The sequence below is a fragment of the Staurois parvus genome, unplaced genomic scaffold (assembly GCF_062004578.1).
Source record: "Staurois parvus isolate SC_StPar_1 unplaced genomic scaffold, SC_StPar_1.0 ptg000037l, whole genome shotgun sequence".
Classification (NCBI taxonomy): domain Eukaryota; kingdom Metazoa; phylum Chordata; class Amphibia; order Anura; family Ranidae; genus Staurois; species Staurois parvus.
In genome coordinates, this window is record NW_028317833.1 from 711004 (window position 1) to 738400 (window position 27397).

The 27397-nt window shown below is 48.1% G+C and overlaps 1 protein-coding gene across 1 annotated transcript in view; it reads left to right on the forward strand.

The window, feature by feature from the left end:
* Window positions 1-25702, forward strand: part of LOC149470596 (uncharacterized) — a gene marked incomplete at its 3' end in the record, with an annotated part of 38520 nt that extends 12818 nt beyond the window's left edge. The window contains exon 2 of the mRNA XM_089662220.1: window positions 24481-25702. Within this exon, the coding sequence (XP_089518346.1) occupies window positions 24774-25702 (929 nt within the window). The remainder of the gene's footprint in view (window positions 1-24480) is intronic.
* Window positions 25703-27397: the final 1695 nt, after the last annotated feature.

Here is a 27397-nt window from a genome sequence, read left to right on the forward strand (position 1 = left end):
ACACCACTTGCGTCTCTCGAACCCCGCCCCCTTGTTCCTGTCCTTTTTTTACATAACTTCTCATAGGGGGCCACCGGCCGGCGGACGCGCATTTCCTGGTTCTACGCCGACCTCGTTCCCCACACAGTGAGCTCGGTGAGCTTCCACTGACCCCTTTTTTCCGGCTACTATCCTAATCACTTTCCTGAACTTCTTTTCCATCACCTTTGCGCTCCTCTCCCTTTTCTCCAACCTTTTCCTCTCTTCCTGTTTCTCTTTCTCTCACGTGGAATAGCGGGTCTGTTCCTCAAGCCATATAATATCTATATCCCTCCCTTTCTTTTTTCATATTCTTGATTCCTGTTCCCCCCTCCTCCCTCCCTTCCCTCCTCTTTCCTCCTTCCTTTCCCCCCCCTCTTTTTTTTTTTTCTCTTTCTCCCCCTCTCCTCTTTCCTACCCTTCAGATCCTCGGCATACTGAGGCATCGGACTTAGGCTCCGCCATCCAGCAGCCATGCTTTCTTCCACCTCACAGACGGGACATTTGTCTCTGAAACTCCTTTCACTTAATGTCAAAGGCCTGAACACACCCGAAAAGCACTCCATGCTCCTCTCTTACACAAACAGAAAGCGGATGTGGTCTTTCTACAAGAAACGCACTTTCGCCAAGACTCCATTCCAAAGCCATTTCAATTTCCACTTCCCCACGGTCTTCCATGCTACCAACCCCCTGGCTAAGTCTAAGGAGGTTGCGATTTTGTTCGCCAGACACCTTCCGCTCCAAGTAACCGATTCCTTGGTGGACCCTGAGGGTAGATACCTGTTTATAAAGGGAGTATTCGCTAACAGACCTATCACATTCGCCAATGTATATGCCCCCAATATTAAACAGGTCTCCTTCACGCGCTCACTCGTCTCTGCTCTAGCTGCTTTCCAGGAAGGGTTACTGATACTTGGAGGCGATCTGAATGTCCCTTTGAGCCCTCTGCTAGACTCCTCCTCGGGATGTTCTTCTTTACCCTACAAGGCTCTCGGGCAAATACATATACAATTACAGCTTCTACAATTACATGACACCTGGCGTACACTTTACCCCACTGTTAAAGATTATACTTTTTTCTCCCCGCCACACAACAAGTATTCTAGGATCGACTACTTTTTTTTGTCGCAACCAGATCTTCCCCTCCTCCATGCTGCTACCATAGAACCGATGGTCCTTTCTGATTATCATCCCATCACCATGACTTTACGGTTCCCCAATCTCGCACCCGCGCTCCAAATACTGGCATCTGGACACTTCCCTCCTTGTGGATGCCGCTATTATTCAAGAGCTCCGCTCTAATATGACTGAATATTTTTCTTTGAATAGCTCTTCGGACACCTCTCCCATCACACGATGGGAGGCCCACAAGTGTGTCATCCGGGACATCCTCATAGCCAATGCGTCGAGACGTAAGAAAGCCAAACAGGAGCGTCTGAAGCTCCTCTCAGATAGGATCCGCTCCTTGGAGAAAGTTCACAAACAGACTCTGGCTGCGTCGACCCTTTCGGAACTAACGAATACACGCACACAACTTCTCACGGAACTGGGTAAGGTGGTTATAAAAAGATACATCCTTTCACATAAGCTGTATTATGAGTTCGCAAATAAGAGCGGGAGGTTTCTAGCCAGAGCTCTTCGTGAGAAACGGGCCAGCATGACGGTACATAAAATCAGAGGCCCTGATGGCATTGAGGCTACATCCAATCCCGATATTGCTGCCCATTTCGAACGCTACTATAAATCTCTATACAACCTCCCTCCGGAACGTCCCCCTATACATTCAGACAAATCTAGAGCTGCTTTGATCTCTGAATTTCTCCATCTCTATGGCTCACCCGCCCTCTCCGAGGATCTGGTTCACGCTTTGGAAAAAGATCTCACCTTAACTGAACTGCAGTCCGCGGTGAAGCAGATGAAACCGGGGAAGAGCCCGGGCCCTGATGGTTTTACAGTAGCCTATTACAAATCTTTTCTAGACATATTGGGTACTCCATTTCTTTCTGCTTTTAACACTCTCGCTCAACCTTCAAGGCCGCCTAACCACCTGTTGGAGGCTCACATTACAGTTATCCCCAAAGACGGGAAGGACAACACCCAGGTCTCTAATTACAGACCCATTTCCTTGCTGAACGTGGACGTCAAGCTTTTGGCGAAGATCATTGCTAATGGTCTTCTCCCCTTGCTTCCCTCCCTGGTCGACTTGGACCAAGCAGGATTTATCCCTGGTAGAGAGGCAAGGGACAACACTATCAAGGCCCTTAATCTCAACCAGTGGCTCCGTAGGTCTAACTCTCTGGGTTTTTTCCTCTCCTTGGATGCAGAAAAGGCCTTTGACAGGATTGCCTGGGATTACTTGAATGCGTCTTTAGTAGCACTGGGTATGGGTGAGAAGATGCTTAACTTTATAATGGCCCTCTATTTTGCCCCTACTGCCCGGGTCCGGGTGAACGGCCATCTGTCAAACTCCTTTCATTTACGGAACGGCACACGTTAGGGATGCCCCCTCTCCCCGCTCTTGTTTGTCCTATCCCTTGAGCCCCTGCTACGGAAAATTTGTTTAAACCCCGACATTAAAGGAATCACGGTAGCAGACAAGGAATATAAGCTCGCAGCCTACGCGGATGATATTCTCTTGTTCCTGGCGGACCCTCACACCACCCTTCCGAATCTACTGAAAGACTGTCAGGGCTCCCAGGTATGACCAGAGGTGTGTGACTGAAGCAGGGAAACGCAGACTTCAGATATGTGATTAACAATGTAATTTATTAACACTAACAATACAAACATAAACGCAGTGCAATACTAAACATAATACAGTGCAAACAAACCCAACCAAACCACCCACAGATAACAGTACATACAAGCAAGCGTCGTCAGGCAGGCCGGGTCAATATCAATTGGGCAGGTAGGTACAGGGGGAGCAAGCGGAGATGGGTCGGGGTCACAGGCCAGGTTCAGCAGGTAGCAAGCAGCGTAGTACAGAGGGTCAGGCAGAGGGATGGTCAAGGTCACAAGCCAGGGATCAGAACAGGTAGCAAGCAGCGTAGTACAGAGGGTCAGGCAGAGGGATGGTCAGGGTCACAAGCCAGGGATCAGAACAGGTAGCAAAGGAACAGAAAAAGGAAGCAGGACAGATACAGGGCCCAGGACAAACACAACACCAAGGCAGAGTCTGCAAGTCTGGCCATCCCTTAAATACACCAGTATCATCAGTTCCAGGTGTTAGCTGGCTGAAAGGTTGAGTCTCTGATTGCTGGGAGCATCCGCTGGCCAGCCCTGGTACTGCAGATCAAAAGGCAGGTGAGTCCCACCATTGCTGGCCAGTCCATTCCTGACAGTACCCCCCCCTCAAGGAGCGGCCTCAGGACGCTCCAAACAGTCCTAGCTGGGAAAAATGTTCCACCGCCCGGGTCTGGTAACTGGCGGGATATCAAAGACTGGCACACCGGGCAGGACTCCGGGCAGCGGTACACCGGGCAGGACTCCGGGCAGCGGTACACCGGGCAGAGGCACATCGGGCTGGACTCCGGGCAGAGGCACATCGGGCTGGACTCCGGGCAGAGGCACACCGGGCAGAGCCACACCGGGCAGAGGCACATCGGGCTGGACTCCGGGCAGAGGCACATCGGGCTGGACTCCGGGCAGAGGCACATCGGGCAGGACTCCGGGCAGAGGCACATCGGGCAGGACTCCGGGCAGAGGCACATCGGGCAGGACTCCGGGCAGAGGCACATCGGGCTAGACTCCGGGCAGAGGCACATCGGGCTACCAGGCGAAGCAGCAGGCAGCGGGCCACCAGGCGGAGCGGCAGGCACCGGGCCCCCGGGCGGAGCGGCAGGCACCGGGCCCCCGGGCGGGGCGTCAGGCCTCGGGCCCCCGGGCGGGGCGACAGGCCTCGGGCCCCCGGGCGGGGCGACAGGCCTCGGGCCCCCGGGCGGGGCGACAGGCATCGGGCCCCCAGGCGGGGCGACAGGCATCGGGCCCCCAGGCGGAACTACAGGTCTCGGGCCCTCAGGCGGAGCGGCGGGTGCCGGACCCCCAGATGGAGCGACAGGCCTCGGGCCCCCAGGCGGGGCGACAGGCATCGGGCCCCCAGGCGGGGCGACAGGCATCGGGCCCCCAGGCGGGGCGACAGGCGCCGGACCCCCAGGCGGAACTACAGGTCTCGGGCCCTCAGGCGGAGCGGCGGGCGCCGGACTCCCGGGTGGAGCGACAGGTCTCGGGCCCTCAGGCGGAGCGACAGGTCTCAGGCCCCCAGGCGGGGCGGCGGGCGCCGGACCCCCAGGTGGAGCGGCGGGCGCTGGACCCCCAGGCGGAGCGACAGGTCTCGGGCCCCCAGGCGGAGCGGCGGGCACCGAGTCACCAGGCACGACAGTGGGCTCCGAGTCAACTGGCATGACCGCTGGCACTAGGTCAGACATTGGATCGTCTGGCTGGACAGCGGGCATCGGGTCACCAGGCATCAGGTCATTTGGCTCGACAGCGGGCACCGCGTCATCTGGCAAGGCAGTGGGCTCCGAGTCAACTGGTATGACCGCGGACACTGGGTCAGACATTGGATCGTCTAACTGGACAGCGGGCATCGGGTCACCAGGCATCAAGTCATTTGGCTTGACAGCGAGCACCGCGTCATCTGGCAAGGCAGTGGGTTCCGAGTCACCTGGCATGACCGCGGGCACTGGGGCAGACATTGAATCGTCTGGCTGGACAGCGGGCATCGGGTCACCAGGCATCAGGTCATTTGGCTCGACAGCGGGCACCGCGTCATCTGGCAAGGCAGTGGGCTCCGAGTCAACAGGCACGACAGTGGGCACCGGGTCATCAGGTACCGGATTGTCTGGCTCGACAGCAGGCATCGGGTCACCAGGTATGACAGCGGGCACTGGGTCACCAGGCATCAGGTCATTTGGCTTGCCAGCGGGCACCGCGTCATCTGGCAAGGCAGTGGGCACCGGGTCACCAGGCATTGGATCGTCTGGCTCGACAGCGGGCATCGGGTCACCAGGTATGACAGCGGGCACTGGGTCACCAGGCCATTTGGCTCGCCAGCGGGCACCGCGTCATCTGGCAAGGCAGTGGGCACCGAGTCACCAGGTACGACAGCGGGCTCTGAGTCAATTGGCACGACAGCGGGCACCGGATCAGGTACCGGATCATCTGGATCAACAGCGGGCATCGAGTCAACTGGCCTAATAGGATCGTCAGGCTGGATCAGTTCATCATGCTGGGTAGAGGCATCAGGCTGAATGCCGGCGTCCGGCTGAGTAGAGGCTTCAGGCCGAGTAGAGGCTTCAGGCCGAGTAGAGGCATCAGGCCGAGTAGAGGCATCAGGCCGAGTAGAGGCATCAGGCCGAGTAGAGGCATCAGGCCGAGTAGAGGCATCAGGCCGAGTAGAGGCTTCAGGCCGAGTAGAGGCTTCAGGCTGAAGAGAGGCATCAGGCTGCATACAGGCATCAGGCTGAAGAGAGGCATCAGGCTGCGTACCGGCATCAGGCTGAGTAGAGGATTCAGGCCGAGTAGAGGATTCAGGCCGAGTAGAGGCTCCAGGCCGAGTACAGGCATCAGGCTGCGTACAGGCATCAGGCTGCGTACAGGCATCAGGCTGCGTACAGGCATCAGGCTGAGTAGAGGATTCAGGCTGAGTAGAGGCTTCAGGCTGAGTAGAGGCTTCAGGCTGAACCACGGAAGGCAGGTTCTCAGACGGCAGGCTCACCGGTTTGGATACTGGCAGGATGGTATTGGTTGGAAAGAATTTTCGCTTTTTTCTGGTTTTAACTACTGGAGCACTGCAAGTAAACGCAGGTCTGTAAACGAATGGAGCAGCTGGAGACAGAAAAGAACTGGAGGATGGAACAGGAGAGGGAGCAGTTGCTACATAGGGCTTTTTTACAGGGTTAAAGGCAGGATAGGTGCAGCGAGTGGGAACAGGGTACTGACATGCGGTAGATAGCCAAGTATACTGGGCTGTAACTGGAGGAGCTGGTGGGAATACAGGAGTAGAGTTAGAAGCAGGACTGGGTCTTTGTAAGCTGACTGAGGCTGGGTGCAACAAGTCTGTCCATGTCTGCAGTATGGGTTAAACAAAGCTGAGCTTACACAAAGCCTGTCTGGTCAATGACTGCACTGCGTTTATACAATCTCTTAGTGTCTGTGGTGAACATGTGGAATAACGCTCCAGAAAGTAACCCACATCATCCTCTAATAACCACACCAGGGACTCTACCTGGTCTGCACTAAATGGTGGCAAAAATTCATCCCTGCATTCGGGGGTACCAGATGAAACCAACTCCGCACAAACCTCAATCAATGGCTGCACCTCAGAGAACACTGTGCCCTGATCTACTAGAACATGAGCGAGCCGTATACATTCTAGCAGTTCATCCCGGGGATACTCCTTCAGAGTCTGATAAGCATACTCCCTGTCATCAAACACTAGCAGATATAAATACACAACCTCATCCAGATCCATCCTTCCCAGCAACAAGCCAAGATGGCTTCCCTGTGCAGCCACTTCTGGTCAGGATTGACCTTGGTGTAATGTCAGGGCTCCCAGGTATGACCAGAGGTGTGTGACTGAAGCAGGGAAACGCAGACTTCAGATATGTGATAAACAATGTAATTTATTAACACTAACAATACAAACATAAACGCAGTGCAATACTAAAACATAATACAGTGCAAACGAACCCAACCAACCACCCACAGATAACAGTACATACAAGCAAGCGTCGTCAGGCAGGCCGGGTCAATATCAATTGGGCAGGTAGGTACAGGGGGAGCAAGCGGAGATGGGTCGGGGTCACAGGCCAGGTTCAGCAGGTAGCAAGCAGCGTAGTACAGAGGGTCAGGCAGAGGGATGGTCAGGGTCACAAGCCAGGGATCAGAACAGGTAGCAAGCAGCGTAGTACAGAGGGTCAGGCAGAGGGATGGTCAGGGTCACAAGCCAGGGATCAGAACAGGTAGCAAAGGAACAGAAACAGGATGCAGGACAGATACAGGGCCCAGGACAAACACAACACCAAGGCAGAGTCTGCAAGTCTGGCCATCCCTTAAATACACCAGTATCATCAGTTCCAGGTGTTAGCTGGCTGAAAGGTTGAGTCTCTGATTGCTGGGAGCATCCGCTGGCCAGCCCTGGTACTGCAGATCAAAAGGCAGGTGAGTCCCACCATTGCTGGCCAGTCCATTCCTGACAAAGACTTTGCCTTTTTCAGATACTTGTAGAATTTTAAAATTAATATTTCCAAATCAGCCGCCCTTAATATTACCTTGTCTGCTGAGCTAGTCTCTGCTTGTGAGGCCCAATTCCCATTTCACTGGGAAAGGGACTCCCTAACTTATCTCGGTATCCAGCTCACTAGCAACCTTGACGACCTATATGTGAAAAACTTTCTTCCTGCTCTTCGCTCTATGTAAGAAGACCTCAATAAATGGCACCGTCCTTGTTTCTTGTGGTTTGGAAGGGCAGCGATTATTAAAATGAATGTACTTCCCCGTCTCCTGTATCTCTTCCAAACATTACCAATTCACTTACCTCTTGCTTTCTTTGCTTCTTGCAAAAGATTGTGCTCGCTGTTCCTATAGAGCCACAAACGTCCGCGTATTGCCTACTCCCAATTAACCCTCCCTAAGCTCAGAGGGGGAATTGGATTTCCTGATCTTCACCGCTACTATTGGGCTTGTCATCTTTCCCGGATAGTCGATTGGCACGTCCACACTGCCTCTAAAGACTGGATATCTATAGAAAATGCTTGCTCACCCTTCCCCCTGGCATCGATCCCTTGGCTTTCACCGAAACACACGCCCCAGGCTCTTCTCACTCACCCTTTGGTGGGGCCTACTTTAAAAAATTTTCATTCAGCTTGTAGATCTGCATCCATCTCCGAAACATCCAACCCTCTGACCTCCATTCGCCTCAACCCTGACTTCCCCCCTGGAATGCATAAAGACTTTTTAAAGAAACACTGGCCACACAAACAGATCCTAGTGAAACATTTTCTCCACAAGGGCAAGGTGAAAACACTCTGAGAATTGCTTGAAAGCATGGGTATTCGCAAATTCCCTTCCTGGGCATATTTCCAGATTAGACATTATTTGCTCTCTCATAAACCCCCCCATAATTGGTACCGCTCTCTTACCCCATTTGAATCTGTATACGCGAAGGCTGAACCGCGAAAACATCTGATCTCGGAGATCTACCCACTCCTAGTGGAGAGTCGGTCTTACAACTCCTTTCCCTCATGTCAGGCCTGGAAGAAAGATCTTAAGGTTGACCTATCGGACTCAGACTGGGACCTGATATTCCAATACTCTCATAAATGTTCCCTCAATGTCTCGACACAAGAAAACCGCTACAAAATAGCCTCTAGATGGTACCGAACTCCCTTCGAAAATTCATCATTTTAACCCCACCTTTCCCAACAGTTGCTGGAGATGCGGGACCTCTGACGGGTCCTTTCTTCGCATATGGTGGTCTTGCCCGATTCTTCAACCATTTTGGCAGGAGGTCCATAGGTTAGTAGTGTCTATAACTACCTTGCCCTTAGCTTTCTCTCTGGCTCAATTCCTCCTCCATCACTCTTCCCTTCCCAGGGCTCAGTACTTTAAATCATTAGTCATGCACATGGTCAACGCAGCCAGACTCTGTATTCCGGTTCTGTGGGGCTCCACATGCTCTCCCTCTATACATGATTGGATCACCCGAGTGGGTAAAACGGCGGACATGGAAGAACTGGACTCGACACTCCTACAGAATTCTCCCATATATGGGCCTGCTGGACCCACTTTCGGACTACCCCGGAGTATCGATCCCTCTTGGACCAATCTGACTGAACCTGACTTTGCCTTCCTGATGGTGTTATTCAGTTGGCAATTGCCCTGATGGGTGTCATCATATTCCTTCCTGCGTTCCACCCACATTCACTTGACGCAGATGATAACTTAGATTCCACCCACTCCCGCTACTGTTTGTATTGAGGATAAGATATTTTTGGCGGTCATCCCCTCCCTTACTTTACCCTCCCCATGTGCTTCCCCCCCCTCTTTTTTTTTTTATTTTTATTTTATTTTCCTTCCTTCTTTCTCGCCTTCTCTCTTCTCCTCCTCTCGTATGCTCACACACGTTTCGGACAATCCCTCTAGTAGAATACTGAGTACGCTGTCGGCATCATCTCCCTTACTTCATTAGCAGTCCTCACAACAATTTACTCCGACATTTGCGTTTGGACAACTCCATCATTGCAATCTATAGTATTGACTCTTACCTAGGTATCGTATTTACTCCTCTCCCTTCTACAGATTCTTACCTCAAGACACTATGGTAGGAGGCCAGATGTCTCCATATTTCCAGCACTGGATCAGCATACCTGAATATTACAGGCACAACCCTGTCGTGGCCTAGTTCATGTTAGCTAAACCTTCTACTAATAGCTGAACAACAAAATAACAAACGGATCACCCTTTCATCCAGCTGTGGTCTAATGCTGTTTAATGCCCATGATACCCAGCCAAGCATAGCCTCTTTGAACAATGCATACACTTACCAACTGCTTATATCTGCAGGCTGACATCTTATTCCCAATAGTCTATCCTTGGCCTGACTCCTCTATACAACAGATGTTTAATATCCTGTTTTTGGCCTCTGTGGCTTCTGAAGATGTTCACTGCTCCCCCACATTTTCCTTGGTAGCCCTGAGTTGGGCCTGCCCAGGACTGTCTTTTTCCATCCATTTATATCCCAGTGACATAGACAGATGGACAACCTACCTGTTTTCACATCATGGCCTTTTGGCCTCCTGACCTGTTTTGTCAGACATTTCTCTCTCTTTACTAACCTTGCTTCCCCCACTTTTCTCCTTTCTTTCTTATTCCTGTCCCAGGGGTGATGATGTCGCCATGATGCGACACCTACAATCAGCTTTGCATCTGTCCTTTATCATGGCTCCAATAAATATACTTACCCTGAATGTTCGGGGAATAAAAAAAGTTAAGGCCTTCAAATCCTTTGCCTCTGCCAAAGCACACGTGGTGGGCCTGCAGGAGATTCATTTTACTGCCAGCCATATGCAGAAATATCTCAGCTCTTCCTACCCACAGGTTTATATGGCTTCTGCCGCAACTAAACGCACAGGTGTACTCAAAGCTTTCCACTGCTCTACTCCCTTTACACCCAAGGCAGGGATCTGGGACCCAGAGGGCCGTTATATTTTCTAGTGGGTCACCTCCTAGACTCAGAGGTCACTATAGCTTCATACTATGCCCCAATCCCAATCCTAACTCCCATTTGCTACAAGTAATAGATTCCCAAAAATTAGGTACAATTTTACTATGTGGCAATTCCAGCCAGCTAGTTTATCCCTTTTTAGACAAATCCCCCATAACCTCTTATCCATCCACATCCTCCTTCCAGCAACAACTCCAACAACGCTCTCTCATAGACACATGGCAAGAAGCTAACCCAGCTAGAAGACACTATACATACTACTCATATCCACATAAAACTTTCTCCCACATTGACCATATATTTCTGGCTAGAGGTATGTCCCCAGCCCTCCTATCCTGAACCATCATACCTTACCCCTGGACTGGTCACAAAGCTGTCCTCTTGACCCTCTCCTCCTTAGTACCCCAACAAACTAGCACTACATGGAGTCTAAATGGCCCACCCATCCCACAGACTGGACATTGAACTAGCCATCAAAGAATACCTGACACATAACACAACTGATGACATCTCTCTCCTGACCTTTTGGGAAGCCCATAAGTCTGTAATTAGAGGAGCCTGTATCAGCCAAGCCTCACATCTCAAGAAAGGACAGCGAACAATCCATCACCGCTTAGAAACCTCATTTCACCAGGCCAACAAAGCCTTCCAATCAGACCCCTCACCTTCTCATAGATTGTCCTGGACAAGACCAGGCTAGAAATAGATGTTTTCTTGACAGAATCAGATGAAAATGTTCTACGCCAATCCAGGCATAAACATTATATGAACGCAAACAAACCTGACACTTTTCTAGCCCTGGGACTGTGAACCTCAGACCACACACACAGACTTGTCCATTTAAAGATTACAAAAACTTCACACATCAGCCATCCTAATAAAATATTACAGGTCTTCCACAAACATTCTCTACCCTTCTCTTGGTCCAGTCAATATATTCCTGATTTAGGACCCAAGCTGATGGCAGACCTCAATATTCTATATTCTGCTAACTACCCTCCTATGTTAACACACCTTACTAATCTTATGACATCCTGGTCCAAACTACCCCTCTCATGGATGGTTGTATCATGGTTGTAAAAACAAAAAGACAATTCTGCCCAAAATGTTATACCTTTTTTGGGTCCTACATATATATATATATTCCTGTTTCCTCTGCATATTACAGTGTCATGCCACCACTTATGTATGGGGCACTGTTAAACTGCATCTACCCAGGTCCATCCGTACCTTACCGAAACTTAGAGTGGTCTGGGGCTTCCGAACTTTGCAAAATATTTCCAAGCTGCACATCTTGCTCAACTCCCTAAATATCACGCAGTAAAAGTGACCCCCTCCCATGGGTCGCTATAGAGTCAGTAGATTGTGACCCCTTATCGGTTGTCAATTTACTTGTCAACATTTTATTGGGTTATAAGGGTATAGACATACAGCAGGAAGCAATAATCATTTACAGTATACGAGGAAGATGAGAACATATGGCCCAAGGCCTTATAGTAACAATATGATTATTGAAAGCTTAATAAAACAATCAGTGTAAAGAGAGGGGGGAGGAAGAAAGAGGAGAGAAAGAGAGAGAAAAAAAAAGGGGGGGGGGGGGGGGGAGGAGGAGGTAGGTAAGGTGTGAGACTTCCAGGGCAGGGAGGAGGGTGCGGGACTGGACCAGTGCTCCTGAGCAACTTCCAAGGGGGAAGGTATTGGGGAAGAAGCAGTGATTCATCGAAACCGTGAGGGAGGAAGTGATCGACCCAGGGAGACCAGATAGACAAATTTGGGGACTGTATCTGTGATGGTAGCTTCCACCTTGGCGTGTATCATAGCCTGTGTCTCCTAATTCCGGACCACCAATATGCTAAGAGAATGAGTTTTCCAAGATTTTGCTATATTTTGCTTGGCAGAGGTTGTGACCTGCAGAAGGTGCTTTAATCGGTGTTTAGGAATTGAGGGGGGTCGTAAATTGAGTAAGGCAATGTCCAGAGTTGGCGCTAGCGGTTTTTTGAGAAGGGTAGATAGCATGTGGAAGATACCAATCCAGAAGGTATGAGCTACTCGGCAGGACCACCAAGTGTGAAGGTAAGTGCCCCTCATCGCACAGCCTCGAAAAAAGTCCGAGGAATACCCCGGAGTATATTTAGCAATCCTAGCCGGAAATCAGGTACCACCGGGAGAGGACCTTGTAATTTGTCTCAACTGCTACTACATTCTGTGAGGAGGATTTAGTAGCTTGCCATATGAGGTCCCAATCCTCCTGGGCTCAGCTGGGACCAAGATCCCTCTCTCACTTGGAGACATATGAAGGGCCAGGGGAGGACTCAGATATCGAGAGTAGGGTGTAGAAGATAGAGATAAGCCCATGTCTGTGCGGATAATTCTTGCAGGCACTTTCAAAGGAGGTCAGAGACCTAACGGAACATGAAGTAGCGGAGAGGGGGGAATAGAAGTATTTTAGTTGAAGGTAACGGAAGATTTCTGAAGCGGGAAGGGAGTGAGATTCTCGAAGAGATGGGAAGGATTTGACACCAGAGTTAGTCAAAAAGTGATGGGCTCTAAGGAGGTTAGCTGAAGACCAAAGTGCAAAAGAGCGCGTAGAGAGCCAGGCAGGGGGGAAAGCCGGGTTGCGAAGGTGAGAGAGAAGAGAATTGTGGGGGTATTGAAGGGGATATCGGGATTTGAGTATACCCCAAAGTGCTACAAAGTGGGAGGAGACTGGGTTCTGGATTGTGTGATGGTCAGAAGGACAGAGCCAGAGTATGTTAGCTAGGGAGAGGGGGTCCAAGATCACCCATTGCGGAATCTCATGGGATGCATGATACTTTAGAAGTTGCACTAAGTGGGCTGCTAGGTAATATTTTGCAAAATCCGGGAGACCCAGAGCTCCCTTTTAACTTTGGCATGTGGATGGTAGTACGGGGGACTCAAGGATGAACAGGACCCCAGATATATGTGTGGACCCGGCGCTGGAGCACTTGGAGATAATGAGTCGGGACAGGTATGGGGAGAACCCTGAAATGATAGAGGATTTTAGGTAAGATGGACATTTTCACTACTGCAATTCTACCCAACCACGCCAATGGAAGAGATGACCAATTGCGCATTAGACTAGCAAGGTGGGCGAGCATTGGCAGGTAGTTAGCAGAGTACAGATCAGATAGGGAGGCCATCAGTTTAATGCCTAGGTATGGGATAGCGTGGTGGTGACACGAAAAGGGAGAACTTGTTGTAGATGGAGAGTCTCTTGAGGGGAGAGAGAAATATTCAGGACTGTAGATTTTTGGGTGTTGACTTGGAGACCCAAGATGGTGCCGAAGTCGTGTAGGAGCCGAAGTAGAGGCAGGGTGGAGGTAAATGGCGAGGTCAAAAAAAGAAGTACATCATCTGCAAAAAGGCAAGGTTTATGATGAGACCCTCCTACCTCCAAGCCTCAGATATCAGGGTTGACTCTGATCAGAAGGGCGAGGGGTTCAACGACTAAGGCAAAAAGAATTGGGGAGAGTGGGCCTCCCTGGCGGGTACCACGGGCTATCGTTAATGGGGCTGATGAATGTCCCAAGTAGCGAACCTGAGCTGAGGGAGTACGCTATAGGGATGAGATCCATGTTAGGAAGTGGGGACCGAAGCCCCAACGCCATAGAATAAAATGAAGAAAGGACCAGGAGACAGTGTCAAAGGCTTTTCTAATGTCTAGAGACAAAAAGCAAGTAGGGCTATTACGGGCATGACAAGGTGGGAAAGAAGGGCCGCGTGACGTATATTATCTTGCCTAGAGAGGATAAAGCTAGTCTGATCATTATGGATTAAGGAACCTATAATTGGGTTCAAGCGGGTAGAGAGGATTTTAGCAAGGTGCTTGACGTCAATATTTAGAAGGGAGATCGGTCTATAGTTAGACCAGGCTGAGTTGTCGGAATGGGGTTTTGGTATCATTGTGATAATGGCCGAGACTGTGTCTGAATTAAAAGGATGGCCTGAGAGGATGGCGTTGAAAGCTTTGGTAAGGATGGGGGAGAGTATGTGAGCGAACTTCTTATAGTAGGAAGCAGAGAAGCCATCTGGGCCGGGGCGCTTTCTAGGTTTAAGGTCTTTGATAGCGGACAAAGTTTCAGTTTGTGTAATCAGCTTCTCTAAAGCTTCCAGATGTTGGGCAGATAGAGTAGGAAAGGAAAGGTGGGCGAGAAGATTCTCAGCATGGGATTGGTCGAAGGGCTCCGTCGCAGTATAGCTGTGCTAAGTGTTTGTGGAAAACACAGAGTACGTACCCAGGCTGGGTTACTGGTGTAAACGCTGCGGGTGAGTTTGAGGCGAATAGGCTTGGCGATGTGATCTAATCTTCGGAGAGAGAGCTAGGAAGGTGTCAGATTTTTTCGCTTTAGTGTAGTATTTGTGGTGAGATCAGCGAAGGGAAAGCTCAGTCTGGTTAGTCAGAAAGAGGTCAAGTTCCAAACGCACTTGCTTCAATGCCTTGCGATGGGGAGGGGAAGGGTTGGTCTGAAACAGTAAATGGGACTGGTTGTAAGCCGCCTCAAGGTGGAGGCGAGTGTGCTGTCTCTCTTTACAGAGGAAGGACGACTTACTGATACAGAACCCTCAAGGACAGGTTTATTTGCTTCCCATAGCAAGAGAGGGGAGATATCTGGGGTGGAGTTTAACTCCAGGTATTCTTTAAGGTGGTTCTCGAGGTCGAGGCTATGTGTAGAATGAGAGAGTAGGTTGTCATTAATTACCCAGGAACTATCTGAAGCTAGGGGGGCCAAGGATGAAAGAGACATGAGGACTGCACAATGATCGGACCATGGAAAAGGGAGAATATCGGAGGTAAGGAGTCTAGAGGAGGTGCCGACTGTCGTGAGTATATGGTCAATGTGAGAAAATGATTTGTGGGGGTGGGAATAGAAGGTGTATCTACGCTTTACTGGGTGGAGTTCTCTCCAGGAGTCTACTAAGGAGTGGAGATTGAGAAGTTGTTGGAAGGAGTATGAAGTGGCAGGAGGAGGGGCGGTTGGGGAGATTTGTCTAGAAAGGGATAGATAGTGAGATTGGAGTCTCCGTAAATTAGCAAGGTGCCGTGTATATGGTGGTCAATAATTGTCAGCAAGTGGGATAGGAATGGAAGAGGACCCTGATTGGGAGCATAATATGGGACGATTGTGACTGGAGTATCAAGGAGTGATCCCAATAGAATGAGGTAGCGGCCTTCCGGGTCTCCAAGTTGGGCTTGGAGCAGAAAAGGGACTGTGTGATGAAATGCAATGAGGACTCCCCTACGCTTGGTGGTCACGGAGGCAGTGAAAACTTGCGGGTAGAGGGGACTGAAAAATTTGGGCGTAGAAGTACCAGAAATAAATAAGTGAGGGTAAAAAGGGTATTAAGAGGACGATCCTGGGAAGGGGGGGGAAGAAGAAAGGGAGGTAGGAAAAGGAGGGACGTCACACCGGGGAAGGAAAAAAAAAGGTGGAACCAGGAACAGTAGATGGAAGGAACAAAAAGCAACCGAAAACAACTGTCTGGCCCCCGGGACTAAAATAATACGAACAGTCCAGGGGGTCAGGAACAGCCTGAGCGGTACAAAAAAACTGTACCACATGGGCCGAAGTGGAGTGCGTAGTGGCAAGCACAGGGGAGAAACCACACAGGTGAGAATAAAAACAAACCAGTGGACACCAATCATGAAAAAAAACTGGTGTCCAGTGCTCCCATGATAGCCAAGAGGGGGTCTGGAGACTCAATCGAACCAAAGGAGAAGACACCAGGTGAACAAAAGTGGTGCAAGGAAAAGATAAAACAAATGTGATCAGCCTCGAGACCGCCAGTCAGCTAGGAGGTGCTAACATGGTAAGGGTAACTATGGGTTGAAGGACAAAATGATCTTAACAACAACAATTACAAAATTAAAGGCACAGGCTCAAGCGTGGGCTCCAACAGGGAGAGGTGGGTTGGACCGGGAGACCAACTGAGTAAAGAGGTATTAGAAGGAGAGAGGGCCTGGTGGGCCGAACAGCAGGAAGGTGGTCGTAGAGGTGGCCCCCATAAGGAGGAGGGAGGGACCTCATACAGAATACACAGAGGAGGTAGGGGTTCATGTGGAATGTAGAGAGGAAGGCCGATGTGATCAAGTCCCGAAAGTCAACAATGAGCCAGGCGAGGCTGGAGAAGGATGTAGGCGACTGGAATGGGGTTCAGTCCATGGAAACCTGCGGGGCAGGTGCCGGAGAGATGTAACATCCGCGTTTGTGGATATTAGGTGGACCCGTTGCTGAAGCGGAGTGGTGGGCTTTCTGGGGCGAACAGGAAGCAGACCTTCTGCGTGATCCCTCAGGGGTGTCCGCAAGAGTTGGAGGTGACGGAGGGCATCCAGTAGTTCCTCGGTAGATCTACAAATATAATCGCGGGATTGGTGGGAGAATCGAACAGCAAATGGAAAGTTCCAACAATACGTAATTCCATGTTGATGAAGGATTTGCAGGTGGGGTTTCATAGCCCGGTGTCTGGCAATGGTGGCGGGGCATAGATCATGGAATAGTTGGTAGGTATGTCCCTGGAAGGTTAGGGTGCCTGCATTTCGAGCCACTTGAACGATCTTTTCCTTGGTGCGGAAATAATGGAATTTAGCTATGATGTTGTGGGGAGGGCTGTTCGGTCTGCATGGGGCCAAAGCTCAGTGCACCCTATCTATTTCTAAGCGTTCAATCGGGATAGCAGGAGAGAGTTCTTAGAGTAGGGCAGTAGTCGTGGAGAGGACGTCGGTGATGGTTTCAGGAAGTCCGCGGATGCGAATGTTTCAGCAGCGGGCCCTGTTTTCGAAATCCTCAAGGCGGGAGTGGAGCGTTAGGTTTTCATCATGCAATGCCTCAAGTTCATCTGAGTATGTGTGAACAGCTGCGTCCAGGTTGTCCACCCTGTGTTCTAGCTTAGATGCGCGGACCACTAGATCACGTATTTCTTTAGATAGTTTGTCTGTGATATGTTCGGAGGTCTGCTTTAGGGTTTGGTGCAGCATTTCCTCAAATTGTTTAAGAAAGTCATAAGGTACAGGATTAATGGGGTCAGCAGTAGGTGTAGCGTTAGGTGTCCGCTGGTCATTGTCAGACTCCATGATGCTATGGTCTGGATCAGGCTGCAGAGCTGAGAAGGAGGAACTTTGTGGAACTGAAGCTGGTGGCCGTTTTGGAGGAGGCACGGACCAAGGGCTTCCTTTATGGGCCGCGCTGATGTTTTGCGGCTCCCCGGACCATTGTGGCCAGTTCCCGGGGTGCCGCTTATGGTGCGGAGGCGGTAGCGAGGATGGGGCGAGCTGGGAGTGGTGGCGAAGAGGCTGTTTCTCCCGCTGTGGTGCGGAGCCTCAGGGGGACATGTGTTCGCCAGAGATCCCGTGCATGCACACTCCATCAGTTGTCAATTTGCTATGGCTACACTCCAGAGACCATCGCTCACTCCAAAACCCAATTACTAAACACTACCTGTCTATCTGGGACAGTCTAGAGTTCTGATACACCTTACAGTCACCCCATAACCCACTCATGGCATACCTCCTCAATCCAGGCTTTTATCCAGCATGGATGCCTCCATCTTCTTTTCATGCTTGTCCTAGAGCTAGTCTAGTTCAAACTTACAATTTCCCAGCACCAGACTCCTTTATACCCTTCCAAACCCTATGTGACTCCCACAAAATATCTAGACCTGAAAGTTTTAGATATCTTCAGATCAATCACTTTTGTTCCTCCCACTTACACACCAACCCCCTCCCTCCCAGACATGACTAGGTTTGAACACATATGTAAATGTGACCCCCATGTCAGAGGTTTGATTTCCACCTTATATACACAGCTACCAGCTCCACCACCTTACACTTCATACCATATACATCCAAGTGGGAATGGGATTTAAATCTACATTTGGAAATCCTCCTCCCAAAATATATCAGCCATGGAGACTAACCACAAAACTCTCATGTCCTGGTAAAAAAGAAAAAAATCACACAGGCGGTGCAAACACCTACCACATTATCCAAGCTTTATTTTTAAAAAAATTAAAAAGACAAAAAACATACTCAGAATATGTACATGAAAAAGCGTAAAAAGCCACAGTGATGGCCCAAACTGATGTCAGAGAGTCCGACTGGTGGTGCAGTCAGCCTGCTGATGCATTTCGGGGACGTGTCCCTTTCCTCAGAGCTGAAGCCGACAAGAGTTGATGCCCTAATATATATATGTGTGACCAGTGCTGCCTATAGCAAAGACCTCTCCCCTCAGGTACCTGGTCCCTGCCCAGATTACTGCATTCATTCCATACTAATCCCTGACTTGTTTCCATGGCTGCTATGAAGCAGTTACCCACCTTCACATGTGGTGGACCTGCCCGGTTGTTCAAACGTATTGGTGCAAAATATTCCATATGCCTACAGCTCTTTATGAAGAAGTTACAGTATATATATCCATCCGGCCACTGCCTCATTTAACCATTTCAATACCGGGCACTTTTGCACCTTCCTGCCCCCAGACCATTTTTCAGGTTTCAGCGCTCTCACACTTTGAATGACAATTGCGCGGTCATACAACATTGTACCCAAACTAGAATTTTATCATTTTCTTCACACAACTAGAGCTTTCTTTTGGTGGTATTTAATCACCGCTGGGGTTTTTATTTTTTGCTAAATTAACAAAAAAGACCAAAAATTTGGAAAAAAAAACAAGTTTTCTTTGTTTCTGTTATAAAAGTTTACAAATAAATAATTGTTCTTCATAAATTTAGGCCGAGATGTATTCTGCTACATGTCTTTGGTGAAAATAACCCAAATTAGGATGTATTATTTAGTTTGTAGGAAAGTTATAGAGTTCACAAACTATGGTATAGATCTGAATATTGATCAATCCTGAAGTACTGACAGCCAATCTAATTTCTTGAGGTCCAAGAATGTCAGAATAGTACAGATATCCCCCAAATGTCAGGACGGTACAGATATCCCCCAAATGTCAGGACAGTACAGATATCCCCCAAATGTCAGGAAGGTACAGATATCCCCCAAATGTCAGGACAGTACAGATATCCCCCAAATGTCAGGACAGTACAGATATCCCCCAAATGTCAGGACAGTACAGATATCCCCCAAATGTCAGGAAGGTACAGATATCCCCCAAATGTCAGGACAGGACAGATATCCCCCCAAATGTCAGGACAGTACAGATATCCCCCAAATGTCAGGATGGTAAAGATATCCCCCAAATGTCAGGACGGTACAGATATCCCCCAAATGTCAGGACGGTACAGATATCCCCCAAATGTCAGGACGGTACAGATATCCCCCAAATGTCAGGACGGTGCAGATATCCCCCAAATGTCAGGAAGGTGCAGATATCCCCCAAATGTCAGGAAGGTACAGATATCCCCCAAATGTCAGGACGGTACAGATATCCCCCAAATGTCAGGACGGTACAGATATTCCCCAAATGTCAGGATGGTGCAGATATCCCCCAAATGTCAGGACAGTGCAGATATCCCCCAAATATCAGGAAGGTACAGATATTCCCCAAATGTCAGGATGGTGCAGATATCCCCCAAGTGTCAGGACGGTACAGATATCCCCCAAATGTCAGGACGGTACAGATATCCCCCCAAATGTCAGGACGGTACAGATATCCCCCCAAATGTCAGGACGGTACAGATATCCCCCAAATGTCAGGACAGGACAGAGATCCCCCAAATGTCAGGACGGTACAGATAACCCCCAAGTGTCAGGACAGTACAGATATCCCCCCAAATGTCAGGACAGTACAGATATCCCCCCAAATGTCAGGACAGTACAGATATCCCCCAAATGACCCCTTTTTGCAGAGTAGACAGTCCGACGTACTTCATAAGAGGAATGGCGAGTTTTTTGAAGTTGTATTTTTTTTGTCATAATTTTTCGGAAAATGAAAAAATTAAAAAAATTATTTTCACCATTTTTTTTTTTTTTTACATACTGTCACCAGTGCAGTACAGCGTCATCATATAACTGGCATGGCGGTGAACAGCGACACTGACTGGTGACAGTATGAAAAATATATATATATATTTTTTTTATTTTTTTTAAATTTGTTTATTATTTTTAATTTTTTATTACATTTTTTTTTATTTTTTTAAAGATTTTTTTCCCCATATTTTACTATGACCAAAGTAGTACAATGTTACCATAGTAACATTGTACTACTTTGGGGAAGTGATCAGTATTTTTTTTTTTTTTTTACACAATTTGCTTATAGCAAAGAATTACTTTCCTACAAGCAAGCATTTACCTGAATGACATCGATTCATTCAGGGTTTTTTTTTGTGCTTAGCTGTGATTTGGCCACAGCTAATCACATGACATGTGCATGTGATTAGCATGCACCCGGAATGCTGCAGCGTTTTTGCGTCCGCCAAACGGCCATTGGCCGGGCGGCTAATGGTTAATAACAAGCCCCAAGAAGTATACCTTATGGCGTGTCTCCAAGCTATGGATGGAAGGAAAGGGATCACCCCACCGGCAAGTGAGAAGAAGGGAGCATGAGTCAGAGCGATTCCAGTGTCAGCCAATACAAGTAAAGGGATGGATGCAGTGTGACCAAGCCCTAGTGGGCGGGGTGAGAGGCATCAGAGGGCGTGGCTAGAATGGCAGCTGAGGCCATTCCTCAACACTGGACTGGGGTCGGTTGACCAGTGTCCATTCCTTTACTTGCATAAGGCCCAAGAAGTGACACACTGGCAATTCAAACTACTCCTGTAGGTCACCACCACGGCTTAGCAAACCATAGCGAAGGCCTGGAAATCCCCCCACCTCAATACCACTGAAACTAAGAATAGTGCCACTCGAGCCACGATACATGTCAAAGTAGAAGCCGTCCTATTAGACAGAGTGCATAAAAATGAACAACTATGGCAACCATGGGTTGACCATTTCCTACCCTCAAACTCTGATGAAACCTTACTCTCTTTGTAGTCCTGAGTCCATTAGGTAACCCACTACTCAGTTGCTACTCTATACAGGCACACACCCTCCCCCCTGGGGACCTCCTCTCCTCCCCCCTTATCTGTACCCCTTTCTTCACTACTCTTGCTCTTATCTCTCCATTGCTCTCTTCCTTTTCACCTTTCCTCTCATTAGCTCTTTATCCCTTATGGGGTTTTCCCAATTGGGGGAACCTACACTATCAGTTTGAATTTTCAGTGAGGCGGACAGGTCACCCACTCGTCTGCCACTGATATCTGCATACAGGTTGAAGTACTAAATCTATACTCCCACTGTGAGAGTACCAGAAATGATATTATAGAGTATATAACATGTTTCAGTCTCTACATTCACTCCTCCCTTGATACTATAGCACTCTTATCTCTTGCTGAAGTTAAAGCAGAGCTCCACCCAAAAGGGGAAGTCCTGCCTTAAGGACCCCACTCTCCAATAAGAACTGGCACCTTTTGGGGTGGTGGAGTACCTGAAGTTGACAAGTACTCGTTCCCACTTCTGCTGCAATCACCTAGGTCAGGGGTGGGCAAACTGCGGCTCTCCAGCTGTTGTGGAACTACATTTCCCATGAGGCATTGCAAATACCAGAAGTTACAAGCATGACTCCTATGACTTGCAGAGGCATGATGGAACTTGTAGTCCTGCAACAGCTGGAGAGCCGCAGTTATCCCACCCCTGACCTAGGTGATCAGTTGTCCTCCCCCCTCCCTCCCTGTAGTATTCTGGGACAGGACCATTCACAAAGCACAGGGATACGCGCTCATGAAGCCGCAAGCTGTCACAGCTGGGTGCCCACAGTGAAGATACCGGCGCCGAGAACACAGGGCGGCCAGTGAAACGGGCTGCGGGGAGGACACCACGAGATTGCGGGACAGGTAAGTGTCCATTTTTTAAAAGTCATCAGCTGCTGTTTTTGCAGCTGCTGACTTTTTATTTTCACTGGAACTCCACTTTAATGTGTGAAGATATTATTTGTAGTGTACAAATTACAACCTGTACGTTACCTCTAAGGGTTGTACCCCTTCTGACTTACTGTTGGTGAGTCCTGCAATCACATTGTTATCAGCTCCTTGTAAAACTATTATCTCTTTCCAATAAAATCTATGAACAAGAGAAGATATGGACCCCACAATTCCTCTGTATACTCCACAATGCTCCCATGTGGACACCTCGTAAGTGGTTCTCCAGTATAGACTCCCAGTTTGGGGAACTCATATAGAAGAAGCCATCAGCTAGAATCAAACTCACTACTCTACAGTATGGTGAAGACCAAGGAGGCCTAGCAATACCAAATGCTAGACTTTATATTATAGCTGCCCAACTTCAACATCTTACCAGGTGGGACTTAGTAGACACATTAGATCCCATCCATCGATTGCTACTTCCATCAGATACAGATTTCACATCACTCTTACATTACATTACATTACATTGAGTTTATATAGCGCCAAAGGGTTTGCTCAGCGCTGTACAATAGAGGGGGGGACAATACATGAAACATTACAGCAACTACGAACAGCACACGAGGGGTAAGAGGGCCCTACTCTTTCGAGCTTACAGTCTGGGAGGGAGGGGGTAGTGGTACAGGAGGAAGTGGCTGTGGGGGATGGAGTGGTAGGAGGAATGAAGGAGAGCAGCAGTTAGGTGAGGGTGGGGTAGGCTTCCCTGAAGAGGTGGGTTTTCAGGGAGCGCCTGAAGGTGAGGAGGGAAGGTGACAGTCTGATGGATTGGGGTAGTGAGCTCCAGAGGATGGGGGAGGACCTGGAGAAGTCTTGCAGATGTGCGTGTGAGGAGGAGACCAGGGAGCAAGATAGAAGGAGGTCCTGTGAAGAGCGAAGGGTACGGGTAGGGTGGTACCTGGGAATCAGGTCGGTGAGGTAGTTAGGGGCAGTGTTGTGAATGGCTTTGTAGGTCAGAGTGAGTAGTTTGAATTTGATGCGTTGGGCGATAGGGAGCCAGTGGAGGGAGAGGCAGAGGGGGGTGGCAGAGGTGGAGCGGGTGGTGAGGTGGATGAGTCTAGCCGCTGAGTTGAGGATGGTCTGAAGCGGGGAGAGCCTGCACTGGGGTAGGCCGGTGAGGAGGGAGTTGCAGTAGTCTCTTACACTTGTTAATGGGCTTCAGATGGCACCAGTGGGAAAGGCATGATCTCTCATCTATTTATTCCAATCTTTTGACTCTTACCGAAGACTTATAGAAAGAAATGGGAAACAGAGAAACTAAGAGAGAGTGGTGGGAGGTGATTGTGACCTCCATACCTCTCATCTCTCTGTCCTCTTCACAGAAACTCAGTCATTTCTTTTGCATAGAGCTTTCAGGACTCCAGCTCAATTGTTCAGCTAGGACAGGAGGGATTTCCCCTTATGACCCCAATTGTATCGGTAATGTCGAGAATTTGATACACATGTTCTGGAGATGTCCAAAATTATTCAAAAAGTGGAACGATATGACCAGCATACATTGGTATTCAATATTCCTCGGGTGTGCCTCTTGGTCTCAATAGAGGAGGAATTATTTACACCTCCTCCTATTACAAGTCATATAGCAATAGTGAGGCTGTGTGACCATAAAAAATATTCCGATCTTGGCTATCATCTCAAACTCCCAGCAGACAACAGTGGATTGAGCAGGTGATCTCCACATTAACATGTGAAAAACGAACTTACCAACATTGTAATGTCCCCAGGAGATGTATGTCTGGCAGAAATGGCTGGATACTCCTTGTTCACTCCTAGTTAGTTCTTCATAGGCTTTTAAAATATTAGCTGTTTTAGCCCCATAGAAGGAGAACGGCCAGTTGTATCCTACTGAATGGTGACTACATTGGAGACCCATACTTGGGGTATGATCCTGTAGACACGGGCCTCATTGATCGGTGTCAGCTATCTATGTATGTACTGGGGGGAGTTACTTGCCATGTACAGCTGAATTGTTCTAGGTTGTTTCTTTTTTTCTCTGTTCATTTGTTTATAAAAGGTAAAAGTGACACCATAGACAAAGCAAGTTATTGTTCTGTATGATCTGTAACAGTGCCACAACTGCCTATACGTGAGAATGTATGACTCCATTGTCTGGGCTGAATGTTGGGAATACTGTGCGCACTTATAAACTTTCTTAATAAAATCTATTTGATTAAAAAATACTGTAGATAATGCTGTACATATTCTTTCTATTCATAAGATATATTTAGTAATGAACATTAAAAATAGAAAGCAACTTTATGTAGCCCTTTATATAGAATTCTATCTTTTTTCTTTCTCTACAGGCAGATTGATGAATCTAGTTTTCGGTCATGTTGGTCTTCATGAGTCACAGGGAAAACAAGACATATGGGTGTCTTAATTGACTGAAAGTCTTTACTGCAGTTCACTGGAGGATTCACACGGGATACAAGTCATATCTGTGTTCTAAAAGTCATGGTTTGGACCCTCTTCCACATTGATCCAGCAGGAGAAAAGTAATTTCAGTGTTCTGGAAGTGACAATGGCTTTACAATAAAGTCCAACCCAAGTATACATAAGAGGAGTCATTTCATACTACTTGTTTGGAGATTTTACAATGGAGAGAAAATATATCACACACCAGAAGGTTCACAATGGAGGGAAGCCATATCATTGTTCTGAATGTTATAATGCTTTTACAGTGAAGTTAAATCTTATCACACACCAGATTGTTCACACTGAAGAGAAGCCATATCAGTGTTCTGAATGTGATAAAGCTTTTACACGGAAGTCACAGCTTATCACACACCAGAGGAGTCACACTGGAGAGAAGTCATATCAGTGTTCTGAATGTGATAAAGCTTTTACTGTGAAATCAAATCTTATCAGACACCAGAGTCGTCACGCTGGAGAGAAGCCATATCAGTGTTCTGATTGTGATAAAGTTTTTACTGTGAAATCAAGTCTTATCACACACCAGATTGTTCACACTGGAGAGAAGTCATATCATTGTTCTGAATGTGATAAAGCTTTTACTCAGAAGTCAGATCTTATCACACACCAGAGGATTCACACTGGAGAGAAGCCATATCAGTGTTCTGAATGTGATAAAGCTTTTACACGGAAGTCAGAACTTATCAGACACCAGAGTATTCACACTGGAGAGAAGTCATATCAGTGTTCTGAATGTGATAAAGCTTTTACTCAGAAGTCAGATCTTATCCCACACCAGATGATTCACACTGGAGAGAAGCCATATCAGTGTTCTGAATGTGATAAAGCTTTTACACAGAAGTCAGATCTTATCCGACACCAGCTCATTCACACTGGAGAGAAGTCATATCAGTGTTCTGAATGTGATAAAGCTTTTACTCAGAAGTCAGATCTTATCCCACACCAGATGATTCACACTGGAGAGAAGCCATATCAGTGTTCTGAATGTGATAAAGCTTTTACACGGAAGTCAGATCTTATCCGACACCAGAGGATTCACACTGGAGCAAAGTCATATCAGTGTTCTGAATGTGATAAAGCTTTTACTCAGAAGTCAGATCTTATCAGACACCAGATGATTCACACTGGAGAGAAGTCATATCAGTGTTCTGAATGTGATAAAGCTTTTACTGTGAAGTCAAATCTTATCACACACCAGATGATTCACACTGGAGAGAAGTCATATCAGTGTTCTCAATGTGATAAAGCTTTTTCTCTGAAGTCAAATCTTATCACACACCAGAGGATTCACACTGGAGAGAAGCCATATCAGTGTTCTGAATGTGATAAAGCTTTTACTCAGAAGTCAAGTCTTATCAGACACCAGAGGAGTCACAGTGGAGAGAAGCCATTTTAATGCTCTCAATATGACAAAACTTTTACAGTTAATGCCGGTCTAATCTATCACCGGAGGATTCACAAATTTCTGCATTGATTACGTACCAGAGACTAGGATGGGGTCTATTGTCATCTTACCAAGCCTCTGAAGCCTCAGTGGGAGAGTCCATTCCAGGTTCTTCTGACTATTGATACATGATCAGCCAGGCTTGAGGTCTCCAGCTAAGCCCACCTTGTCCACTCCTCCCATTACATGTTCCATCTCCTCTCCCAATTATCAATGCCTCCTTTCCACATTTCATCTCTCATTAATATTATTATTATACAGGATTTATAGTGCCAACAGTTTGCTCAGCGCTTTACAATATAACGGGAGACAATACAGTTCAATACAAGAGGGATAGGAGGGCCCTGTATCCTCAGAGCTTACAATCCAGGAGGGAGGGGCTAGTGGTACAAAAGGTAGTAACTGTGGGGGATGGACTGGTAGGAAGAGTAGAATATTCCATTATTAGCTGAGGGCAGGATAGGCTTCCCTAAACGGAGAGGTTTTCACAGTTCGCCTAAAAGTGAGCAGAGCAGGCAATATTATTATTATTATACAGTATTTTTAAAGCGCCAATAGTTCGCTCAGCGCTGTAATAGTCTTATAAATTGGGGTAGAGAGTTCCAGAGGATGGGGGAAGCTCTGGAGACAAGCATGGGAAGAGACAAGGGAGCTAGAGAGCAGGAGGTCATGCGAGGAGCGGAGAGGACAGTTTGGGTGATATTTTGGAGACAAGATTGGTGATGTAATTTGAGGCAGAGTTATAACTGGCTTTATATGTTATTAATGTTTTGAATTTTATCCGTTGGGCAATAGAAAGCCAGTGGAGGGATTGGCAGAGAGGGGTGGCTGATACAGAACGGTTAGTAAGGTGGATGAGTCTGGCAATAGCATTCATGATAGACTGAAGAGGGGATAGCCTGCAATGAGGTCGGCCAATGAGGAGGGAGTTACAATAGTCAAGACGAGATATAACAAGGGATTGAATAAGTTGCTTAGAACGGCCGTATCTTGGAGATGTTGTGAAGGTGAAGTCTACAAGATTTGGACAGTGGATTAGGGGCTGAAAGGACAGATGGGAGTCTAGGATTACACCTAGTACCCTGGCATGAGGGGAGGGACTGATGATTATGTTATTGATCTTGATGGATAAGTCAGGGAAGAGGGCATAGGCTGGAGGGAATACTAAGAGCTCAGTTTTGCTAAGATTGAGTTTGAGGAAGTGGAGTGACATCCATGCCGATTTGTCGCTTAGTAGGTTAGTAATGCCAGAGGAGACTGAAGGGGTGAGGTGAGGAGTAGAAAGATTTGTGTGTCATCAGCATAGAGATGGTACTTAAAACCATGGGAGTAGGGGGAGGAGG